The following is a 25,981-nucleotide window of genomic DNA, read 5'->3' as shown; positions in this document are numbered from 1 at the left end:
TGGATACTGAGGCCAGATAGTATGAGGACATTCTACAAGGGCATGTGATCCTCTGGTGTCTTTCATCGTTTTGACAACCCTTGGAACAGTACTTCAAGGCAAGCATTTTACAGATAAGGAAACGAAGCCTCAGAACAGGCAAGGAATGCAGACCTGTCATGGGTGGGCTTCCGCTTGAGGGAAACTCTCAGCTTTTCCAGCAGATCCCCACATCCTGCCACTTCTGGCCCTGCTTATCCTTTGTTATATCCAAGTCAGACCCTGATATATGTGAGATGAAATGAGATCCTCTACACAGAGTTTCCCAGGCACTTAGTCTTACCCTTCCCATCTGGAGACTATGGCTCTGTCCATCCAAACACTCCACTTCCTTGCCAGTTAACACTAGACATGCTCTCCTGGCATGAAGTTAAAGTGGTCTGGTGACTGGCACCCCATCCACCAGCCCTTTACAAGCTGGGTTGTGAGCTCTTACACGTTTTAATGGAAGGGGCCTGAGCAGGGCGACCTCGATGTTTATGGGGTGCTAACTGGCAGTAACACAGCCTAGGAGCGCTTGGCTTCTCTGCAGATAGGCCCATCTGACTGAGTGGAGAGACCCACAGACTCAAGACGAGAGTAGAAACCTGTGATGCTACTTTATCATTTGGCCTCAAGTCATGGTCCCTATAGTTTCCTTTTTTCAAATACCTTGAAACAAAAGGAACTGTTTTATTTTTCCTTCTCAGATTCTGCTTTGACATTAAAGCAGATATAATTTGACAGCTCATATGTCTTTTACATAACGTAAGTGGTCCTTTGTGAAATGTAGGTTATGGCTCCTCTCCTAGTCACAGGTTCCCTTATGTAAAATGGGAATGACATCAACTACTATACTTTGGAGGATTGCTGTAGGAATTACTTTCATTTGGTTGATTTCTTGGATGCTCCCTGTGTGCAAGTCCCACAGTGGGCACTGGAGATCCCATGGTGATTATGACAGGCATGAATTTTTTCCTGACCTCAAAGAGTTTACATTCTAGCATGGCAGACAGATATAACCTAAATCAATTTAGCATGAATGAAAGTATAGCTTCTAACATAGTGCCTGGCACATATTCAAGATATCATAAAGACACACATTTTTATAACAAGGGAAATGAAATGTAGTGGCAAGTACAATAGACTAAACTTAGAAGATCACATGTGAATTCTGACTTTCACTACATACCCAATAACAAGGGAGGGTTTGAGAAATGCTAGTTGGCTTTCACATGACCAACATCAGAGCTTTCTGAATTAATGTTGGAGGGCTGGGGACTGGGAGGAATCTTTTGAAGTACTAGAAGTACACGGCCTTAGGGTAGACTTGGGTTCAGATTCTGACTCCCCAATTTCCTAGCTGTGGGTCCTTGGGGAACTTAATCTCTCTGAGACATAATTCTTTACCCCTAAAATGAGGAGAGTAATAATGGTCCCCCTCTAGCATGAGTGGTGACAACTGAAGGAAACAGTTTACATTAAAAGCTGTATGTACACTATGCTGTGTATATGACTGATGAGGACCTAAGATGATTCCATCAGCACAGCTCCAAGTCACCCAGCAGAGGAATGTGCTCCTGAAGAATGAAATGTTTGCTTTTCTAGCAGTAGTCTCAAACTTTCGGGCTACTAGTAGAAAAGCATGTTCTTCCTCTGGTCACCTAGCATGGCATCATCAGCCAAGAGTATCAAAACCAAGGTAGAAGGCATTTGTATTTGTAGCCTGGACTTCCTCTCAAAATCAAGGGAGAATCTCCAACTATCCTAAAATTCCTGTTCCAAGCTTACAGAGTTCTTGACTGAACTGTACAGGCCCTTGGAGATGAACCTAGCCACACGTGAGCTCTTCCCCTATAGAAAGTCAAACCTATAGCACCACCCTTTCCCTACCCCACCTCTTCCCTGCCTCACCCGTGCACTGTCTTCTCTCTAGATTGGAAGCCCACCTGATGGGAAGGTCCAATGTGGTTCCCTGGCACTAGCACCAGGTGTGGCCCAGCATGGCTTTCAACAAATGTTTGCTGAAAGAATAGATGAATGAAAAAAGCTTCAATGGAAGAGGTGTATGTCAGTTGATGTGACTCTATCTCAGTGCCATGTTGTATACAAGTTATTTTGTTAAATATATTCACATAGAGGCTCAGTGTCTTTTGTGCCTAAGCTTCTTAGAAACTCATTTTCTCCAATCTCTGTGTGTGAACTCTGTAATTTAAAACAATACCTTGGTCCTTACACCCACAGATACATCTTCTTCATGCTAATGCCCAAGTCACACCTGTTCTCTTTCTATGATGTGGAAGGGGGTGAACACACGAAGAAAAGGCAAAAGGGTAGAGAAAAGGTTCTTGGTTAATTAAGCCAAAAAATGTATATGTACAGGAAAAGCTGCCCCAGGCTCCTCTCATTAGATGTTAATCCCCTTGCAAGCCCAGATGAAGCCTGGGACCTATCGCAGCTATGTTTTAATTTGTCTGGACTTACTTTACAATCCTGTTCATTAAAATAGCTAGTAGGGGAATCTGTGCCTTTCTCCTAAAGGGAGAGATTTATGCATAATTTTCCCATAAAATTTCTTCTACTTGGAAAGATGCTCAAAATTGATACAAGTAAGGGGTAGAAGGGCCCCCACCCAAAGATCTGCACACCTTCCTGCTAAGCAAGGAACAGGTGCAAATGAAGCTGTTTCTAAAATTCCAGTCATGTGGAAACAGAGTCTTGGCCCCCTGGGACCTCCTGGGAAGAACTTTCATAAGTCTGCATTTAGCACTAGAAGAGGTAAGTACAATTGTTCTATTTTGCTGAGGACCTGAGATTCCAAGAGTGAACTTAAGAAATTTTAAAAGAGGGTTAATTTTAAATGATTCCTGCCATGATTTTTTGTTTTAACACTAGCTCATCTGAGTTACTGCATAACTGGGGGAGTTTAACAGAAATTCTGGCATACTTAGAGTCCCATAGTCAGCATTTGAGGCAAAAATAAGAAAATGAAGTACCTTCAATGTTCCAGAACTGTAACCGTTGTTGTTGGAACACAAATATTAACTCATTAAATTCTCACAATATTCCTGCAATGATGCTTTCACTCCCATATCACAGTTGAGGAAACAGCTTGAGCTAGAAATGAAAGGTGACTGTGATTCACATGCTTTTTGGCCTATGAGTTGTGGAATCAGGTTTAGACAATACCTCAGATGCCATATGAGTGTATCCCCTGATTGCTAATTACATCTTAGATCATAGCCCCAGCTAGACTCTAAGATCTCTGGAACCAGTGTTTGAGTTTCCTTTCTCACCTCAACTCAGCGCTGACTGTATTAAGCACTTTTCCTTTTGTTTGGCTGTTTATCTGTCTGTTCATCCTCCATCCGTCTGCTCATCCATCAGCCCAACTATCTGTCCATCCACCCAAATGTGTAATCACCTAACCAGCTGTGTGTCACCAGGCCATCTAAGTGTCCCAACTATTTCATGTTTATGTGCTGGAAAGCATCAGGGAAAGAAGGGGTTGAAGATACTGGAGGGAGCAAGGGGATGCTCAACTGAGGTGCCTTTCAACAGGTAGGACTGTTTCTGAAGTACAATCAGAGGGATGGGCATAGTGGGTACTTCACCCTCTGGGTGGAGGGATCAGAGAGTCATGTGGGACACAGGCTGTATGGGGAGCAGGCAGGATAATGGGGCAGCACTGAGCTACTGGTCTCAGCGTTCTCAGTGAGGTAGGAGGCAGGAACCTCCCTGGAGCACGGTGCTGGTGAATAGATGTGGACGTTTGAAAGAGCCCCTTTGGCGAATGAGAGCGAGAACTCACAAAGTACAAGAACTGCAGCTGGGAGGGCCCAGGAGAGGCTAAAGATCATGAGCATGATGTGATTTGGCTTAGTGGCATTCAGAAGCCCAGCTGTGAGATTAGAAATGGTGAATGGTTAAAATGGTCTTGGGTTTTGCAAGGTGGATGTGGAATAAAGGCACAGAGACCAGGGGAGCTGTGAGTGAAGGTCCAGGGGAAGAGCAGAAAATGAAGAAGGAGATCAAGCCAGGAGAGAGCTGGCACTGGGCAGGAAGTAGCCTGGTTCTGGCCGGAAGATTTCCTTTAGGTGGACTAGAGTCAAGGGAGAAAAAGAGGAAAACTAGAGGAGCAGGCTTTATGGTTAGAAGAGAATTCTCTAGATGGGAAAACTAGGGCCTATCTAGGCAGTACCTTATCCTATGCCACAGAGTGACGTGCATGTCAGTACTTGAGTAGGAACTTGCTGGCTGCCTTGGGAAACAGTCAATGTAAGGGTGCAGCTGGACAAGTAGCTGCCAGAGGGTGGTCGCTGCACTCTTTGGCCCTCTTCTGTGCTTCTGCCTGTGCCATTTCCATAGTCTGGGCTCCTTTACCGTGATCTTCATGTGTTCAAATCTAAATGTGCTTTGAATTCTGGCTCCAGTGCCACCTCCTCTTTGAAGTCCCCTCCCGGCCGCTGGAAGGAGTTTCACCTTCTGCCTTCCCAAAGCACTTTTATGTGGATCTTCCTTTCTCAGGGTTATTAGTCTACCTGAGTTGTCTAGAGAACCCTGCCATCATCAAATTAATCTCTGCATTCCCCTGTGAGTCTTACACAGGAAACATGTCTTCTGACTGTATCTGCATTGCCAGATTCCAGTGGTAAAGGACACAGTGCTCCACGTAACTGTTCAAGATTCTGTGATTTTTCACAGAGCAGAGGCTTGGAATCAGGTAACTGCCTGCTCTGCTACTTCCTAGCTATGTGAAACAAATACTGCATCGCTTTGAGCCTTATTTTTGTCATTTACAAAATGGTGATAATGATGTCTATCTACCAGAGTTTTGAAACAGATTTACAAATATACTGAGCATCTACTCTGTGCCAGATATGCCTAGGGGCTGAGGATACGAGATTATATGAAATTATTCATATCCACAAGAAACTCAAGTCTGCCTATGTGTGTAAATGAGCACAATGCCAGTCACCATGCCCAGCACACAGTAGGCTAATTAAAAGTTAACTTTTTCTCCCGCAGACCAGATCTCCCTATATTTTGTACAAATTAGCATTCTGAAAGTATGGCACCCACATTTTCTCCCTCCCTCCCTCACTAAGTTGGACAGATGGCTTTTAGTCTCAGTGCAGGTTTCAGGAAGAAGCCAGAAGGGGAAGAAGGTACAGGAAAGGAACCTCTGACTTCCTTACAGTAATTAGTCTCCTTTCGACACTGAGGCCAAACCCAAGCTACTCTCCTGTGCTTTTCAACTTCCCTCCCCATCACCCGAGAGTCAGAGCTGCTTCAAGCCATGGCTCTGTTCCACGGATCGAGATGGCAGAAAGTTAATGAGCCTTGGAAACCACACGGCCTTTCACCTCATTCAAGGAGCTTGGAGAGCTTTCAAACCAAGCAGAAAAGTGGATTCCAGTATGTGGGTGCAAAGCAGGTCTCCACATCTATTCCCCCAGGACTAGATTTTCAAGTCTTTACAAAGCACCTACCACAGGAAGCAGTAAGCCACTGCTACTCCTCTTAATTGGAGAGTATCTGGCTTCCTGATTAGAGGAGTTCAAACCTAGCTTGGAGGAGGCCTCCAAATAGGAGCTGACTTTGCAGAAGGATAACAAGTCAGGAAAGAACTAGTGAGCAAGGAAGCCAAATAATGTGACTTGGATGTGTATTTTCAGCCAGGACTGGAACACAACCAGACCCCCACTAAAAGGTCCCAGCTGGGTGAAATGAAGAGACAGCTGATGTCACACTCTCTTCTCAACGATCTCTGACCCTAATAACCTTTTGTAAAAGGCTCATTTCTCCACTCAGTCATAAGCTCATCTATCTAACACTTTCCTGGACACTTCCACCTGGCTGTCCCCCAGGAACCTCCAACTGTAGGCTGACAATAGAGTAGGTTTCTAAAACCAAACCTGATCTTGTCACACCTCCACCTGAAACTTCTCAGTGGCTCCCAAAGACAGTAAAAACCTAAATTCCTTCAAGATTATTCATGCTGGCTTCCCTCACCTTTTCCCCCACTTACTACTGCCACAAACATCCAAAGCTAAGTCACTTCAAGCTACTCATCTTTCCTAGAAAATGTCCTGATCTCCCATCTTAGTATATGTTGCAAATCTTTGACTTCTACAATTGGCTACTGCAAGTTGCTTGCCTCTTCCTTTTATCGCTACCTACTCGTATCTAACCTCCAACACCACCTTAGATTCCACTTCCTCCAAGAAGCTTCCCTGACCATCGGTTGAGAGCAATTACTCTTTTTCTGAAACCCTTGTAGTAATATTAGTACACCAAAGTCATAATCCAATTTACATGGTTCCTCTGGCAGTGTTACTAAATGAAGTGCTATCCAAAACCTGATACCTGATTTACTGGCAGTTTCGGCATAAACCTTGGTAATAACCAACGGCAGAGTTGTGCAGGGGATAAACATGGGCTCTGAAGCCAGAGGAGCTTGGAAGTGAATCATCGTTTCCTCAGAGTGTCTTTGAGCAAGTCACCCGAGTTCTCCGGACCCTGGTTTCCTGGGAGTAACACCATCTGCAATGTCAGAGGTTAATGTATTTGCTGTTTGAATAAATAATGAAGCACATACATGAAGGAGCTCTGTAAAATATAAAATTTCCATTGAAAGAACAGGGTTTTTTAGATTACAAGTTATAATAACAGCAGATTGATTCAGGAAGACAACTAGAGATTTTGTACAAGATATCAGCTTGGGCATCCAAATAAAAACTTCATTCTGAAGCCCAATTTCAGGAGGGATTATATTTGCATACTGAAGAGATCCAATTCTGACAGAAAACGTTCCAGGGCTGTCAGGGGAAATTCTACTAAATTACAAATCTGCCAGCTCTTGGTTTATCAACCTTTAACTCTGGCAGTATTTAGCAGCATGCTTGTCTGGGCCCAATTTTCCAGTCTTTGATTAAATGTTAGGAACTCTTTCCTGGCTGACCATCTCATTGTGTCTAAACCTCCACACTACCTCCCAGGCAACTGGTAGGCTCTTCCATGCCTCCCTCTGACACTTCCCTTCCTCTCTATGCCAGTGTCAATCTCCTCGATGTTTATTATTCTGAACTTTGATTTTAGGCTATCACTCACTGTTGGGAAGGGATACAGGAAATGTCAAGTTTCAATGGCTATTATTCCCCTGGAGAAATTCTAACCTTGAGTTTCCCCTCCTATAACATACCTATACAGAAATAGCCTAGCTTGATTGTTTCCTTTTGATGTTTAATTGGATGTCGGTGCTGTGTTTTCTGGGCTGAGAAGCTAATGCTTCTCAGAGAAAGAACAATTCCGGCTACACAAATGAGACTTGTAACAGTGGAGAATGCTCAATGCTGAATCTAATTTTCTCTCCCATCCATGAACATAAGACAATTTCTCTGGCATTAAAGCATCTCACTCAGTCTTTCTGTCATTAATAAGAATTAAATTCTGTTCCCTCAAATTTAAATGTAATTATATTTTGCCTTGTAAATAAAATTGAATTTAGCTCTAATGCAACTGCTATGTTTAGAGCTTTAATTATTTTAACCCGGTTGCTACTTTAAGCTTATTTTTGTGAAAGCATTGAGTTTATTTTGCTGTCAATTGTGACTTCATTTGATAACAGGGTTTTTCAGCACCATATCCGTCTAGTCGTTATTGTTACTATTTATGCTTTGTGATTCTCTTTCCCTTTGGGAAGGGAGGAGATTAGTAGAAACTAAACTGAAAGCTTAGAGGATCTGAGTGTGAATTCTGGACGGTCCGGCTCCATTAAGGTAGAATCTAGGCCAGATTGAGTTGAGAGAGTCAAAGAGAGAGACCTGATGTGGAGTCTGAAAGGGAAACCTTCAACGTTCACTGACAATTATTTTAAGCCAAGATTTTCGGCGCGGTATTCAGCGGGCTCCGAGGTTTGGATCCTGCCTACCTCTGGCCTTCTTTTCTGCTACCCACCCCTGCAGCTCCTATCTCCAGCCGGAATGAGGCGTGACTGTCTAGCCAACCATGCATGCTCTCTACTTGTGCACATGCTGTTCCCTCAGCCTGCGCTGCCCTCTCCTCCTTGGCCACCAGGGGGCCTCCCTTCAGTCCCCTTTCAGGGTCTGACTCCCAAGTCTCTGGCTGGTGACAACCTTCTCCGGTTCCTCTCCCATCCCATTACTGGCCTAGTTCACTGCTTCTGCTTTTGTGCTCCCAAACCCTACCATACACACAACCATCAGAGCTCCTCTCATGCTGAATAATTAGGCGTCTCATTTCCTGACCAGGCTGTGGGACTGTCTGATCCTCAGTGCCTAAAACAGTGAATGTCCAGCACATGGGAGAGGCCGGAAAGATTCAGTGAATGAATGCAGTGAATGTGTCGGTGTGGGAGCAGGTATGGAGCTATTGTGGGGTGCTCTCTCTGAGGAGGTTGTGCTCTTCTCTGGAATGGACCTCAGGAAGCTCTTCATGCTGAGAGGAGGCTGACCCTAACTCCCTTGTGCTGTGGGCCACTGACCTAGTTGTCTGGGGATAAATGTGTCAGCTTTTATCTGACTCTTCATCTAGATAATGATCTAGATAACGACTCTTCATCTAGTGTCAATGACCAGTGTTGGGGACTGGGGAAAGGGGATGGTAGAGAGACTCAGAAACTGCAAGGAAACTGCACCTCTGAGAGAGCAAGTGAGTTGTTTAAGGTTACACAGATTCATATCCAGGCCTTCTGGCTCCAAACCTTCATTGTATAAACTGTCCTAAGAATTAAATTTGTTAGAGTCTAAGGACTGTTTGGATAATTTAAATCTAATCATGCATTCTAAAACTATATACAACTACTTCATTTATTGACTGCTTACTGAATGCAGCCACCATATACATGTTAAGTCTGATTTGGAAAACAACCCTGCAAGGCAGGTGTCATTAGCCATAGTCTATGCTTAAGCTGAGTCTGGAAAATCTAGCCTGGTCCTACTCCAAATTTCATGCAATTCTTGCTGACTGCACATGTTACCTCCAAACCTATGCCACTGAATCTCTAAAACATCTCCACCTGTTATTCCATGAAACTCAACTGCAATCAAATGATAAGAATTATAAACCCACAGCATGAGCATTTTACAGGCAAAATCTCTGCCATGTACTGCATCTGTAAGCCAGCAACCCTAAGGAATAAAATATAGTGAGAGGGCCCTCTCAAATAAAAGTCATTTATGGGAGACAAGACTAGAGAGCTCATATAGCAGTGGAAATGAGGAATAAATTTATAAGGCTGAGGAGAGAGGCTATGGAGGTGAGGGTAGGGAAGGAAGACCTGAGGGAGAACCAACAGGGGCAAATGATGAGTCTAAGGGATGGCTTTTGAAAGGGTACAATGGAAAATGCCACAAAGTCTAAAATCTTTAGAAGCCATTAAGCTCTGGCTGGGCGCGGTGGCTCACGCCTGTAATCCCAGCACTTTGGGAGTCCGAGGTGGGCGGATCACAAGGTCAGGAGATCGAGACCATCCTGGCTAACACAGTGAAACCCTGTTTCTACTAAAAATACAAAAAAATAGCCAGGCGTGGTGGCGGGCGCCTGTAGACCCAGCTACTCGGGAGGCTGAGGCAGGAGAATGGCGTGAACCCGGGAGGAGGAGCTTGCAGTGAGCTGAGATGGCACCACTACATTCCAGCCCGGGCGACAGGGCAAGACTCTGTCTCAAAAAAAAAGAAGAAGCCATTAAGCTCTGAAAGAAAGGCGAGCCTTTCCAATTCTAAGGACCATCTCAAAGAGATTAAATTCTTTCCCTTTTCTGAGACAGCTCTGAGCCAAGAGGGTGAAAAGCCAACTAAAGCACTCGGAAGGGGAGATGGGAGGAGTTGTTCTGCTCAGCAGTGCTACTGAGTGTACCCCCTTTATGCAAAAGTTGATGAGGCATCCAGCCCAGCAGGCCTGCTCTCTGGGGAAGATGGCTTAAAGGAGGTGAAATGATGCCAGCTCTTGTCCAGGAGGCCTTCTGGTTGGCTGGCACTGCACAAGAAACTAACATGATCTAGGTCTGGGAAGTGACACACAAGGAGTGCAGAGATTTGGTGTTAGCCCAGCACACTGTGTGGGGAGTGGGAGGGAAGGGGCTTGTGTGGAGGCGGGAAGGAGGTGGAGTCCTGAAAGAAGCGATTAGGTTCGCTGTCGTGTAGTGTGCTGGTATCTTCCTGGACAGAGCTTTCGGCTGCAGCCCCTCTCTTCCCTGTGTTCCCAGTGGGCTCTTTTTCTTTCTTTGACTATTCACTGCTTAAGTCATTCATGCAATAATCACCGACAACTTAATGCATGTTTGGCCCTATGCTAGGGATACTGATAGGCCTTGACCTCACAGAGTTCACAGCTTGGTGAGAGAGAGAGAGAAAGAGAAAGAGAGAGAGAGAGAGAGATTAGAATACATTGGTCAATATAACATAGTGTTTAGGAGAGACCTTGGAGCCAGATCTGGTTTGAATCTGGACTCCGCCACTTATTAATCGAGTAAGGGTTGGGGGAAAAGGGATGAGATATGTAACTTAATCTTTCTGAGCTTCAGTTTCCTCATCTGGAAATGGTAATACTAGTAATACTTCCTTCCCAGGGTTCTTATGAACCTTAACTAAGATAAGGTTAAGGTTCATAAGATAAGGTAAAGGACTTAGTTCAGTGCCTGGTACATGCTAAATAGAAGAAATGGATGGCTCTTTGTTACTCTATCCTATGGCTTGTCAGAAAGAAAGGTAAGACTGGCGACACGAACACCTCTTTGGATACAAAGGGGGCATGAGGCAAGAGCTGAGGACTTGGGAACAAAGGGCCTGGATTTAATTCAAACTGCCACTGGTAAGCTGAGTCACTTAGGGCCGGTCATTCCCCCTCTCCAACTCTTTTTTATCTGTTTAACAGCAACAGCAGCCACCTCCCCCACCATCACTACCACCACCATGATCAGGATCATCTTCCCAAATGACTCAGGAAGTGAAGTCCCACTGGGGTCTATGTCCTATGCTCTTCTGGGCCATAAGAATCTCTTCCAACAGTTATGTCGTGTGGTTTATAAGGAAGGAAGACCACATGCATGAGGCTGGATTGAAAGAGGAATTTCTGAGATGAGACTGGAAGCCAAGTTGCCAGGAAGCCAGGGAACTGAGTAAACACTTGTATAAAATCCAACTTCACTGTTTCCACAAACCTAACCAACGTGCTGGGGAACTTGTCAGCTCACATTTCAATACAGGGCTGGTTGTTGAGTGCAGGGCATGTTGATTTAAGCTGCTTTCATTAACTCCTGTTCTTGGTGCTAAACAGCAAGACACTCATCTCAGGGAATAGTCAGTGTTCCCTCCTGGGAGGCAGCAGGCAGCAGGGGCCCATCTCTGCCAACCCAGGAACCCAGAACCAATGCTGATGGTGCAAGGATCACTTGGTATTTGTCCTTTGGCCTCCAGCTCCTGATGGGAGGGACTGGGCAGTGTCTGTGCCAGCCGTGCCATGCCAGGCAACAAGCGGCATAAGCAAGATGACTAGAGCTACCACTTGTCCAGGGTGTGAGCTGTGCCAGATACTAGGAGAACCACTTTGCCCATATTTCCTCACCTAATCCTCACAATGATTTTATGAAGTAATTTTACCTAAGGGAAAATTAAGGGTTAGAGGGTTAAGCCACATGCTGAAGCCATTCAACGAGTGGGGAGCAACTCTTCCCCCAAAAAGCCCAGTGTCTGTTCTGTGCCCTGTAGTTAACTCCCTAAACAGAAAGATAGTTTCTTGGCTTTAGTGAATCCAGGCAAAGAAGCATTCCTTGCCTGGCTTCACTGCAAAAACTCAGTAGTTTTAAAACAGCTTTCACTCAGTGAAAGTGCCCTTGGAAGGGAGGTGGTAGAAAGACATTAAGTGCTTATTCTATGACAGACACTGTTCTACGTGCATAGAAAAATGATGTACTTTAATGATTACATAACCTGCTGAGGTAGGTACTATTACTATCTTCATTTTTCAGATGAGGAAACTGAAGTCAAGAAAAGTGAAGTTTCTTGCCAAGGTCACACGGTTAACATGTGGCAGAAGCAGGCTGGAACCCAGGCCAGCAGTTCCTGCACAGCAGGGGCTGAGGAGAGAGAACAGTCGAAACGCCCTCATTCTCCTTCAAACCAGTTTCCAGAGGCAAAGTGACAGCTGAGGAGGAACGCGGCCTGTGGGGACTGCTGGGAGGCAGGCTGCCCCAGCGGGGGGCCAGACCTTGACTCCCAGTTTCCTCCCTCACCAGCATGGCTCATGCAAGTCACGGCCACTCCTCTAGCCTCATCACAGGAATGGGGACAATACCGTACCTGTCATCCCAACTTCACAGGGCTGCTGCTGCGCAGGGTGTGTGTTGCTGTGTGAAACATCTTAGTGTGCTGTGGGACACTCAACAAAACCAATTGTTTTTACTATTACAATACTTTTAAAGCTGCCTTTTAAATTCCTGGCCTTGTGGCAATCATGGGACCCTTCTAGTCATTTATAGGCTAGAGATTTAAACACTAGAATCTATATTTCTGAAAGGGATTTCATCTTACGTCTTATTATCAAATGTCTTTGTTAATATCAAGTGCTTTACAATGAGTGTTTTAATCATCATCATAACAAAGCTAACAGGTACTGAGCTCATATAATGGGCCAAATCTTTTTTCTTTCTTTTTTTTTTTTTGAGACGGAGTCTCACTCTGCTGCCCAGGCTGGAGTGCAGTGGCACGATCTTGGCTCACTGCAACCTCTGCCATCCGGGTTCAACCAATTCTCCTGCCTCAGCCTCCGGAGTAGCTGGGACTAGAGGTGCCTGTCATCGCGCCTGGCTAATTTTTGTAGTTTTAGTGGAGACGGGGTTTCACCATCTTGGCCAGGTTGGTCTTGAACTCCTGACATCACGATCCACTTGCCTCGGCCTCCCAAAGTGCTGGGATCATAGGCATGAGTCACCGTGCCCAGTCTTTCATTTTCTTAAATAATTCTCACTATAACTCCAGAAGGTAGGTACTATCATTATCTCCATTTTATAGCTTCAAAGGGTAAAGTAACTTGCCCAAAATTATAATTAGTAAGTATCAGGGCCAAGATTTGAACCCAAATCTGTCTGACTCAGGGACTTTCCTCATCACATGGTTCTCTCTTGCCTTTGCACATGAGGACACATATGTGTTTGATACCAGTTACGGGGAGTGGTATAGCCAGGACTGAGGAAAAGGAGATCTCATAATTCTATTCAAAGTCCCTTCTCATAGTTCTGTTGTTTCTGTTTACTGAGCTAACTAAAGAATACTTAGTAATCTCATCCAAAATTATACCTACCTCCTCAGATGCTGTGGGGTTTCATCAGGGATTAACAGTGCAAGACGCAGTTATATACCTATCATAAATTAGCTTTGTGGCCACATAACCAACAATGCAAGCCAGCATAGCTTTAAGAGGACCATTTACTATATCACTATAAACAGAGCTATATAAAAAGAATTATTCCTAAGACCCTGCACATCTGTGCTTACAATCATGTCTTTGCAAACAAGGATAAAAGTCCAATTTAGATTGTGTATTGAACATCAATTCTCTATTCAACAGGGAAAGGTAATTCAAAGTATCCCAAAGGCATGAATGCTGCATGGATCTCATTTCTGCCAAAGGTCTCAACCATCTTTCTTGGTCACAGCCAGAACTGTTAATACACAACATAATGAGCTAATCTGAGCCTCACTTTGTTTAAACAGCATGGAGTGCAGAGGAAAATGATTTTGAGTAAAAAAGTATAACTGGAGATGCTATCACTTTTTAGCTTTTTGTCCCTGGGCAGGATCACTTAAAATTTTTCCAAGCCTTAGTTTCTTTCTCAGTTTACTTCTCTTCATTTTGTTGCTGTTGTTCCCCTCCCCTTTCCCAGAATGCACACTCCACAAAGGCAGGGACTCTTTGGTCTCTTCATCCTCTCTGACTGGAAGAGTACCTGGTACACTGTAGGTGCTCAGTAAGTATTCACTGGTTAAGGTATTATGTAAATTGGTAAAACATGGATAACTGACACCTTTCTTGTAGGGTTTTTGCGCAGATTGAATGAGAGATCAGATGTGACCATAACCCGCTATACACCAGTACTGTGCTAGGTGACTCATGTATGTTCCCATGTAATCCTCACGTTGAAAGAACCTGTAAATCATAGTGTTTTCAAACAGAAGGGTGCTGACATAATTATCCTTTGTACCTCATATGTACAAACCCTGTGATGAACCAAATGCCACAATCAAGAACACATTCAATCATGTGCTCATGCATTCATTTATCGCTATTTATTGGGCAGGTGCTGTGGGTCAGTCCATGCTGAGTCCTGGGGCTGCAAAGGTGATCAAGGCATGTTTGCTACCCTCATGGAGCTTGGCGACTAACAGAGCATTTGGTTAGAAGGGCAGGTGGGGGCCAGATCCCAAAGAACCCTAAACACTACACTGAGTTGGGACTTCATTCTGAGAAATGGGTGAAACCAAAGGGTTTGATGGCTGGGACATGCATCCTGTAAAGCCCACCCCTACAGAGCCTACCTAGGAACACTTTCCCTATGGCCTTGCCTCCAGGGATAATGTCTTAACATGAGATGAGATTTCAGTGAAACACATCTATAATTATAAGTTCCATTGTTAAGGGGTACTTTGGAATCTCAGGGCCACTACTATGGAAGGAATGATGTAAGGATGTAATTTTTGAATCCTCTCTTTAAGAGTAGAGGTGTTGAAGGCTAGAGTTCAGAGAAAGAAGAAAAGCACTCAGAGGCATGGGGAATGCATTGCTATGTGATTGGGAACAGTTACGTCCCTGATCAGGACTGAATGGTGACCATGTCACTGTGGAAATCCCCTGCCTTTACCCATGCTTCTTCTCCCCACCCTCCCCACCCCACCCCTCATTCCTCCCAACCCCCACTCCTCCTCCACCCACCCTTCCTCCCCCTGCATTTACCGATAGAACAGTCGTGTCCAGTCCAGCTTGGGTCACAGCTGCAAAGCCCGGTGTCCGGGAGGAAGGTTCCGTGACCTGAACATTGGTCTAAGCATGTGGCCCTGGGGGTCTCGCAGTTGGTGCCTCCCCATCCCACAGAGCAGTGGCATTCGCCTCTCACACAGACACCCCGGCTTGAACATGTGGGGTCCATGCAGTCCACTGTGAGATGGAGGAAGGAGAACATAGGTAAGCATCTGACGAGCAAAGGTGAGGCTTCTTTAAGCAAACTACTTAGCTTTGTGGCCAAGGGGCTTCACACATTCTGGTAGAAGGATGCATAGGCCACATAGTAAGGTGAGAGCAGTACTGTGGCAAATAGCAGACCTGGCTTCTCAACTCCACCCAGGTAGAAATCCCTATCTCTTCATTTGTGGGGACGATAAATTAAGAAACGTGCCTCAAGCATCAGCATAGCACTTTATGTCTACTAGACTCTGTTTCATTCACTTCTGAATCTCCACCTCCCAGAACAGTGCCTAGCATACAGGAGGTGTTTAATAAATCTTCATAGAACAAACTTTTATTATCACTTCATAATGTAGGCTTATTTATGTGAGCATGATACTAAAATAGATTCCTTAATTTAAATGAGAATTTATTTTGAAATTTAATTCCATTAGATTTTATCATCTTCCCCAAATTCTTGAGATTGATATGAACTTCACTTTCCTGGCCAGGTATGGTGACTCACACCTGTAATCCAGCACTTTGGGAGGCTGGGGTGGGAGGATTGCTTGAGGCCAGGGGTTTGGGCAGCCTGGGCAACACAGTGAGATCCTGTCTTTACAAAAAAATAAAAAAATTAAAAAAAATTTAGCTAGACATGGTGGCACACGCCTGTAGTCCCAGCAACTTGGGAGACTGAGGCAGGAAGATTGCTTGAGCCCAGGAGGTTGAGGCTGCAATGAGCTATGATCATGCCACTGCACTCCAGCCTGGGCAGTGGAACAAGACTCTGTCTCTAAAAAACAAACAAGCAAAACGATAATAAAAAACTTCAATTTCTTGAGGGCAAACACTTCAATATGTGCTGACTTTGCGCAGCTTCTCCTCATGTGATAGGTGAGTCACATAGTGGTGGCTCACAGCCAGGCAGCCCTTTAGTGCTCCCAGGGCCCAGGGTCAAAGTGGTCTTAAGAGACCAACAGAGAAAGCGGGAAAAGAGAGACACATTGTAGGTCATCTGCTCTGTGCTTACACTCTAAGCACTTTATATACACTATCAGATTCAGGTATCTCAGTAACCCAGTGAGATACAGATGAGGAAACTGAGGCTCTGAGAGGTAAATAATTTATGTCAAGTCACACAGCTAAACTCTGCCAGAGAGGAATTCTTTTCCTGATTTCTAAAATTGTGGTAAAATACACATAACTTAAAATTTAGCACCTTAGCCACTGTTAAGTGTACAAGTCAGTGGTGTTAAGGACGTGGATACTGCTGGGCAACCACCACCACTGTCTCCAGAACTCTTTTTATCTTGCAAAACTGAAACTCTGCACCCATTAAACAACTTCCCATTTCCCCTTTCCCTCAGGACTCGACAACCACCATTCTGTTTTCTATCTCTATGAATTTCACTACCCTAGTACTTAATGTAAGTGGAATCATCCAGTATTCATCTTTTTGTGATGGCTTATTTCACTTGGCATAATGCCCTCAAGGTTCACTCATGTTGTGGTATGGCCAGAACTTCTTTCCTTTTTAAGGGTGAATAATATTCCATTATATGTTCATATCACATTTTGTTTGTCCATTCATATGTCAATAGAAATTCAGGCTGCTTCCACCTTTTGGCTATTGTAAATAGGTTGCTATGAACACGGGTGTACAAATATCTCTTTGGGACTCTGCTTTCAATTCATTTGAGTATATGCCCGGAAATGAAATTGCTGGATCATATGGTAAATTCTATTTTTGATTTTTTGAGGAACCATCATGCTGTTTTCCATAGTGGTTCTACCATTTTACATTCCCACCAGCAGTGCACAAGGGTTCCAATTACTCCACATCCAGAGAAGAATCTGAAGCTCTGTCTGATCTTGAGGCCAACATTTCTCTCAGGGGTTGACTTTCCCTAATCAAAGCTTTAGTTACGGGGCTACAACAACATTAACAGAGACCTCTGATCTTCTGCAAAGCACTGCATGGAAAAGGAGAAGAGTACTGAGAATTAACTGAAGTGGCTCCAGTTCATATGGAAAGTGCAATAGGTGGCAGAGAGAAGACAGGATTGGTAAAGGAGGTTGATTCATGTTTTTTCACTACCAAAAAGTGAAAAAAGTCAGGTCTGTCTTTCTCTTTAGGGAGGTAGGGATTCTATTCATTTTGTAATTGTGAGGGGACGGTGGTATCCTGGGGAGGAGGGGCAACATGTAGCTGTTGGAGAAAGGGTGCTAATGGCACTGTGATGAGCATGGTCAGGCCCCTCCTAATAGGAACTCACGAGGGAGCCCTAAGCTGCAGAAGAAAAAGCTCTCCATTTGGCCTCTGTGGACCTAGGTTCAAGGGTCAAGGGACAAAATGTACTGGTTCTAGGTCCATGGTCCAATTACATAACTGCTCTGCACTTCCCATCTATAAAGCAGGTATGGTAAAGATACTGACTACTGACTTCTCAGGTTGCTACAAGGAGCAAATGACATTATGATTTCAAAGGACTGTATAAACTTTTGCAAAGAAGTTATCTTCCCATCCTATCAGGACATTCAGTAGCATAGCTTGGGGCAAACTGTGGTCAGAGCTCATTTATAATTCAGACATCCTTTAAATGTATTTATTAATTATATTTTATAACCCAGTATATTTGATTTTTACATAAAAGACTGGGAAACCCAGGCTGGGTATATAAGAGTCACAGACACAAATGGGCAAAAACTTTGTAAGTGGCAATATTCTGGGAACATTTATTTTGAGAACTAGCTTATTAAGAAAGTTATTTTGCTATTGAGGGTCTTAAAGGTGTTCAGCCTAATAACCTAAATGATAAATAAGATGATCAGGGCTCAGGATTGATTATTTGGTAATAACACAGTAATGATTACAATAACAATTAGCATTAATTTATTCCCTCTTCTGTGCCATATTTTGCTATTAAGCATTTTATAGACATTATCTCATTTAATCCTAACAATGTAAGTATGAGGTAGCTACTTTTATTATGTTCATTTGACAGATGAGGAAACAGAAAGCACAGAGAGGTTAAATAACTTGCCCAAGATCACACAGTAGTATGGCAAATGGAAGAATTTAAATTTGAATCACCCTTTCCTGGTTAGGCCTCTTGCCATTCCCCCTTAAAATCTTACTGGTTCAGAAATACATGCATACATATATACTTATAGAAACACAAAAAAAGTCTTAAAAATAGAAATCAAAACAAGAAAAGAAATAGAGCAATGTGGAGGATGAATGAAGTCAAATGAAGGCAAAGAATCTCTTCTCCTGCAGTCTCTGGACTCCATTCAAAAATGGTTACAGCATGACCTGTTGGAATTCCTGATAATTAAAAATAATAAATGTAATAATAGCGATAAATTCTCATGACCTGCCTCAGATCTTGGAACCTCAGAAGGATTATTCTGGCCCATTAGGCTTCTATGACAATCCCCTAGACCCAGAGAGCTTTCCAATTTGACAGGAAACAACTCAGCAATTCCTATCCTGAGGCCAATAAAGGTATTTCCTTTTCTGTAAGTGCCTGAACCTCAACTTTGGGTTGAAACTGTCTCTGAGAATCCCAGGGCACGCTTGAGGTCGAACCTATAAATCTCCATCATTAGCGAGCAGGCTGGGAGGGTGCCAAGTTCAGCAAGAGGCTCTGGGTGGCACAGGCCTGTGCTTCCTTAGATGTAATGAGTCTCATGAAAGACCCAGGAATCAGCAAAGTGAATCCTACGCTCCCAGCAGATGGTCCAGGCAGAGAACAAAGATCAGAAGGAACTGATGAGAGGCTACCTCCAGGCAATTAATCTGTGCTTCTGAAGGTCAACTGGGCCAAGTGATTGTGGAGCGGGAGGGAAGTTTTAAGGAAGACTGCATCTCAGGAGGGACGGCAGCTCCCGGAAATCTAGGCTGAATCAGTGGAGGTTCTTGCTGGGGCTGGGTAGACATTGTCCCTGTGCTCTACTGATCCTACAGGGCCAGTATCTATGCCACAATCATGCTCTGCCAAAGAGGTGGTAGGTAGACTCTGCCTCTGCCTTTGCATTCTGGAGCCTCTGGGGTGGTGATTACAGTTGACTTCTTCCCATCACACTGGGACAGCTTCAGGAACAACAGTGATTTCCCAAGGAGCTGTGTGCAAAGTAGGCAGAAGCAGCCAGCTTGGGGTGGAAGGGAGCTGTGATGAAGGAGTAGGAGCAATGGTCAGGGAGGTGGACTGGCTTTTGTCTGGAAGACAGCCTAACTTAGTTTCCTCTTACAGATGTGCCAAACAGTTCTTTTTTCCCCTTGCAGAGCTTGCCATTCAAGCCAAAATTTCTAGCGGAAGCATAGCCCATTAACAAAATGATGAGGCCTGCATGACCAGGCTGAAGACAGAGGTCTTTCCCCCAAAACATGCCACGCTTCAGTGACCACACAAGCTATTAGACGCTCTGCAGGACCAAAAACACAGGGTCTCACTTTTCACTGTGAAAGGTCTAGGTTTTTTCTTTTCTGCTCCTCCTCCAGCTCCTTCCCAGTGTCCTACTGGCTCTGTTCAAGCTTTAAAAAGTATGGGGCAATAAACTTCAGAAGAAGAAATGGGGAGAAAAAAAGTGAGCTTGTTAGCTGATGTTTTATAAACACAGTGAAACCCGGAGCACAGAGCAGAGGGAGGAGGGGAGGAGAATGGTCGAGGACAAAGGCCCCGAGAAAACCCCGTTATAAACACAAGGACAACGCAGTGAAGCTTCACCAGAGAAACAGAAATAATAATGGGAATCAGTACCAGATGGCCCTCCTCAGAAAAGAAAGCAGGAGTAAGAACACTTCTTTTCAAATAGATAATGTAAATCCAAGTTCCCAAACATTTTTTTCTCTCTTATAAATAACGCTGCAGCTCTGGGGCGCTGCGCGATGCCAGATCATCTGGGAAAGGACAACTGCCTTTTCCTGGCCCACACAACATGGGTGGGATTGGAGGCAGCTCACAGTTTCAAGAGGAATCTCTTCTTTGTTTCTCTTTCCTTCTCAGGGTCTTCACCTCAAGTGACTCAAATAAAAAGGGACAGCAGATGAAGGTCACCATTCTCTGGATAAGAAGGCCCAGTTCCTTTGTTCCAGGGGTTGGCGTTCCTTCTCTCTCAGACAGCCCAAAGTAATCCCCATCAAAGTTAACAGGTCTGAATCAGGACTTCCAGCCACGCTTGAGGTTTATATACAGCTTGTCTCAGAGAGGCGATGCTTTTCAGACACTAATCTCTTCTCGTTCCCCACTCTTTGAAAATGGGCCTGTTAACATTCTGTTTTATTTTTAGAGCAAATGATGCCTGGGAGGGGCTCTCTGTTAAGCAGTAAATGGTTTAGAAGATCGGCTCTTCTTGGAGCCTCTTCCACCCACTGGGGAAGGTGCCAGGGTGCTAGATGGCAGAGAATGGGAGGTAATGACAGGCGCACAGCGTCATCCATCCGTTTCAAACGGGAAATTCCAACCATTTCAAAAGACCTTGGATGAAGTGACTGGGGCGAAACAGGAAATGTGCTTCAATTGTCCCCAGAACAATACTAATAATATAAGAGCTCACATTTATGGAGCGTTTACTATGTGTCAGACACTGAGCTAAGTGCTTTACATGGGTCATTTAATTCAATCCTCACAATGGCCCTCAGAGGAAGGCATTCCCATTTCATAGACAAGGGAACTGAGGCTAGTTAGTGGCAGGGCCAGGATGCAAACCTATATCTGATTCCAGAGTGTGCACTTTTAACAGCTACTTTACATTGCTTGCGAATAAGGCTCTTCCTCTCAGCTGGATACACCATGCAGCCAAGAAGGAAGAGTCCCGGATTTGAAGTGAGACCTGGGCTGAATCCCAATTCTGCCATTAGTCAGTTCTATGACCCTGGGCAAGTCGCTGCCCTTCCCTGGGCCTCAGTTTCTTCATTTGTGAAATAGAAATTTTCATTTATTTCACCTGGTTGGGTTTTCTAGTAAAGAACAGATGTTAATGTTAAATCAACAGTTCACTTTTCTTGCCTCAATCTACACAACCATATATTTATTTTATAAAGGAGAGAGGCATGCTCATGGGCACTGCAGAGCCATACACATGAACACACACACACACACACATGAGTGTGGTGAAAGAGGGCAGAGTTTGGAGGCCTATAATATAGAATCACACTTCAGAAATGGAGATTAAAAATGAGCAGATGAGCCTAGAGGGGAGTGAAAAGAACTTGGACTACGGAGCCGGAACGACTGGGCTCAAACCCAGCTCTGCCATCTACTAGCCATGTGTCCTTGGGCAAGTTATTCAACCCTCTGAGTCTCAGAATCCCCAACTATAAAGTAGAGATGACTACTCCTCCCTAATTAAGGTTCGAATTACATGACACGAGGCTTCTAGCACAGCCTTGTATACGGTAAGTGCTCGATACATGACATTTCTCCCCTTCACTGACCAGGACTCTGATGTGTTTGACTTCTTCCTTTAGATTAGTTATTGTCGCTAGTGGGTGGGCTCCTGACTTGGGGAGGTGGGGTCACAGAATGGCTCAGGAGGCTTCCCTTGCTCCCTGGTTACCGTCTTGGCACTATGTGCCAGCCTCTATTTCAGAGGAAGGTGCCGGAGCTGCCAACTGCAAGTCTTACCTTCCTCACAGCTCTCGCCCTTGTAGCCAGGATTGCAGATGCAGGTGCCCATGATGCAGGTGCCATGGTTGCTGCAGGCCACATCGATACACTGGTTGGTGGGCACATCACACTCGGCGCCTTTCCAGCCACTGTGGCACAGGCATCTGCCCTTCATGTACTGGCCATTTCCGCTACAGAGCACGGGGCAGGAAGCTGGGGAGACAGTACCGGAAGTCTGGCATGAATCAATGTCCAGCACACCCCAACTGCCTTTGTCCCTTCCTCCTCTTGTCCTGCCTGGCTTGACCAGTAGCCTCAATTATGTTGCCACAAACACTCATGTGTGCCCATCTGTCTTCTTCTCTTGCTTTATTTCTTTCCATTTTAAACACATCTAGATTTGTAGGTGATGGAGCACAGTGCAGGGCCTGGCAGGGTAGGTATCCACTTAACCCCATCCCCTTCATATTGCTGATGGGGTACAGTGGCTGCCGGGAACCTCAGACAGGGAGCTTCAGTCTGTTCCTCCATCTTACTGGAAAAGCCAGTTGCTGGGCCTCCTGCCTGCCCTGAATCCCTCCTCCAGCACTCTCCTCTAATAACACTCCACTAGCACTTCCCCACACCTCATCTGCAGCGCCACTTACTATCCTCTTTAACCCGGCAAATCTCAGCTTCCCTTGCCTTTCAGGCCTCCACTCCAGCCCCATACACCACTGCGCCCTTAAGAGGAGAGCAGGGCCCAACTTGGCTCTTTAAAGTATTATCTTTTCATTCTGCCTCTTAGCATAAAGGGTTTTGTGATCTTCTCTACGAAGGATACTATATAAAAATAAATTATACTGCATTGTGCTTTAAGTACTTACCAGTCTTATCAAGATCCAATAAGGCTTTTTTACACGACTCTTAACTTTAAGTGCATATGGGACGAGACGGTAATTCTTGTTAGAAGGAATGACTCATCTCTCTCTCTACCATGTTTCCCTGGCCCCCACCTGGCTTCTTTCCTTTTTAAACCATTCAGCAGGTAATCACTGTGTTTCCTTGGGGCTGCTGGCTTTGCTGCCCCAAACTGAGTCAATCTCACATAGGAAGAATAAACAGACTCTCATGGCATAGTACTTGCAGGGTGTAGTTCACGCAGCCTGGAAAACCATCTCTGCCTTCTACTTACGAACAATTTCTCAAGCCTCAGAACTTGGGTGTGGTGTCACCCTCATTTGGGAAGAATTTCCTGAAATCATCCCTTCTACTCTCAGACTGCTCCTCCCTTCTACTCTGATAGAAGCTCCCTGCATTTAACTGTGTTATAGTGTATTTCTCTTCTTATTGTACTGCTTTGCAGTTGTCTATTTACTTGTCTGTCTCTGAGACCAGACTCAGAGCTCCCAGGATTGGGTCTTGCCTAGCACAGCACCAATCCCTAAAAAGGCACGAAGCAAATGGCTACTGAATAAGGGAAAAGGTAAAAAACAAAAGAAGGGGCCATGTTAGTTTCCCAGGGGAGTGCCAAATTCTCAAGATTGCCGATCTCCTTGACATTTTCCTTGTTAATTATTCCAGGACAGAAATGATGGCCATAAGTACGGGATAGAACATGGGCAGCCTTTTAGATTATCTCCACAATGTTTATCATGGGCACTGACTGTGTCTAAATATCGGGCACCATTAGGGTCCTGTGTAGAAAAAAGCGGCCTGGCCTCCTCAGTCCCTCCCCTTGGGGTCTTGGCCGATTCTGCCTGTGCTGTTAGAAGGTAGCAACGGAGCAGTCCTCAGGCTCCTCATTTACAGGCCAGAGAGACATCACACTAGCATGAAGATAAACTTCAAAGATGCATGGCCAGGGATGATCATTCCTATAAGAGGAAATCAACTTTTAAAAGAACCCCCACTGCCACTGCACCTGCCCCAGCAACAGACACCAACTTCACTGTGACCACCCCATAGTGAATTCACCCTCCTTTCCTGACCTCCCCAATCATCCACATATGGATAACAGTGGCTGACAAGGTTATGGCTCTGCCTGCACACCTCCCTCCAAGGGCTTCTGGAGAATGGCCCTTGGAAACCCTTCTCGTGGGCATCAGAAGGTGGGCTGGATTCTACACTTGCTCTGAGAAGTAGAAGTGAGCTGCCTGAGGGGTCTGGGAAGCAGAAATCCAGAGCTCCAACGCAGAGTTCTCACCTCTGCCACAGTCGGGGCCCAGGAAACCCAGGAAGCAGTGGCAGGTCCCAGAGATACAGTCACCATTGCCATAGCAGTTGCTGGGGCAGTTATCCACTGACTCTGCGGGGAGAAAAGAGAAGGAGAGTTGAAAACAAATTTCCTTACCCAAATACAGAGCCCAGGAATCAAGCCTTAGGTTAACCAAGTCCCACATATTTGAGCTATAGTGGCCCCGTCACTGAAAGGAATGAATGGAGTTAAAATTCTGTTACTTTTACTCTTATGGAAGCACAGCTCAATTGACATTATCAGAAGTGTTCTGGAAAATGTCTGCCTGAACCAAATTTTTATAAATCAAATTTGTATCTACAAACACATTAGAGATTCTTCAGCTAAAAACACTGAGAGAAAACAGTTTAACCTGTTAACAGTGGTTTTGTCTGGATGGTGTGTTATTGGGTGATTCTTATAGTCTTCTTTATACTTTTTGTATTTTATGCTTTTCTCAGAATGGACTGATATTCCATTACTTTGTTTTTACATAAAGCTACTGAGCATTTACAAATCTGTCTTTTCCCACCTCTGACTTTTCATATATCCATGTAGGTCCCCCACCGTCTCTCACTGCAGCCACTACATCAGCCTGAGGCAGGCCTTTCAGCCTTCCCCTTGCTGCTCACCCTGATGTGTTCACCACGCAGCAGCCTAAGTGATTTCTTTGAAACAAATCTTATTCTATCACTCTCCTTCTTAAAACACTTCAAGGGCTCCCCATTTGCTGAGATGAAAAAAATCCAAGCCCTTTCCAGAGGCAAAGAAATTTTCTTTTTTGGCTGGGTATAGTGGCTCACGCCTGTAATCCTAGCACTTTGGGAGGCTGAGGCAGGTGGATCACTTGAGGTCAGGAATTTGAGACCAGCCTGGCCAACATGGTGAATCCCCATCTCTACTAAAAATACAAAAATTAGCCTGGCATGGTGGCGTATATCTGTAATCCCAGCTACTCAGGAGGATGAGGTGGCAGAATCTCTTGAACCTGGGAGGCAGAGGTTGCAGTGAGCCGAGATTGTGCTATTACACTCCAGACTGGGCAACATAGTGAGACTATGTCTCAAAAAAAAAAAAAAAAAAGGTTTCTTTCCTACTCCCTCTGCATTACTTACAGCCCCAGACACGCTGTCTGTCATGCCCCCCTTTTGCAGAGATGTTCCTTTCTCTAACTCCTCCTAATACATTTGGTACATGCTCTGTGTGACAGGTCAAGAAAATATGGAATCAATTTCAGAAAGATTTTAATCAGAAGTCAGGCACTGTTTTGTAGCTCCTGTTGGTAAACCTATTATCTGGAATGCATGTTTATTTGAAACAGCTCATTTCTCAATAATGCTGGATGTAGAATGAAGCACAGAAGCAACTATGTGCTGAATGCCTTCTTCGTGCCATGTATTTCCACAAAATTTATCTTATTTCACTGTCACCAAATCTGACAAGCACATATTGTTATTCCTCTTTCACTAAAAAAACAAACAAACAAACAAACAAACAAACAAAAAAACAGGTGGCTGACAGAAATGAAGTGACCTGTGAAAGGCTACAGATACTTTATCAAAGAGGTAAGACTGCAAAGACTAGAACCCGAGCCTTCGGGCTCTACGCCTGGCCTTGCTGCATGACACTGTGCTATCTGGGTCTTGAAGGAACTTATTCCACAGCAGAATCCAGGGAAATGAACAAGGCATATCTATGGTATAGGATCCCCTAATTTTTGTGTCCTGATCGAGAAACGCAGACCTTGACCGCTCTGTGACCGACACAGCCATTTGCAACTCTTCTGCAGGCTGGAGTCCACGCTGAAGCCTTGAACATTCTCAGGTACTGAAAAAGGTGTTTAGGTTGTTTCTCAAAATAGTCAAGAAACTAGCCCTGGCCTTGAGCCAAATTCCTTAAATCCCCATATAAACTCCATACCCTGGGCACCTTGCTGTGGAGATACCTAGGTAGAACA

The 25,981-nt window shown here is 44.6% G+C and overlaps 1 protein-coding gene across 1 annotated transcript in view; it reads right to left on the bottom strand.

Annotated features, from left to right (window-relative positions):
- Positions 1–25,981, bottom strand: part of TENM4 (teneurin transmembrane protein 4) — a 787,916-nt gene that overhangs the window by 132,286 nt on the left and 629,649 nt on the right. Inside the window, exons 13-15 of the mRNA XM_011938905.1 lie at positions 23,995–24,096; positions 21,828–22,022; positions 14,989–15,189 (exon numbers count right to left, since the gene is read on the bottom strand). Coding sequence (XP_011794295.1) covers positions 14,989–15,189; positions 21,828–22,022; positions 23,995–24,096 — 498 coding nt within the window. The remainder of the gene's footprint in view (positions 1–14,988; positions 15,190–21,827; positions 22,023–23,994; positions 24,097–25,981) is intronic.

The sequence above is a fragment of the Colobus angolensis genome, unplaced genomic scaffold, assembly GCF_000951035.1.
Source record: "Colobus angolensis palliatus isolate OR3802 unplaced genomic scaffold, Cang.pa_1.0 Scaffold179, whole genome shotgun sequence".
In the NCBI taxonomy this organism is placed as follows: Eukaryota; Metazoa; Chordata; class Mammalia; order Primates; family Cercopithecidae; genus Colobus; species Colobus angolensis.
Note: the sequence above shows the minus strand (reverse complement) of the source record. Positions and strands in the feature narration are given on the sequence as shown.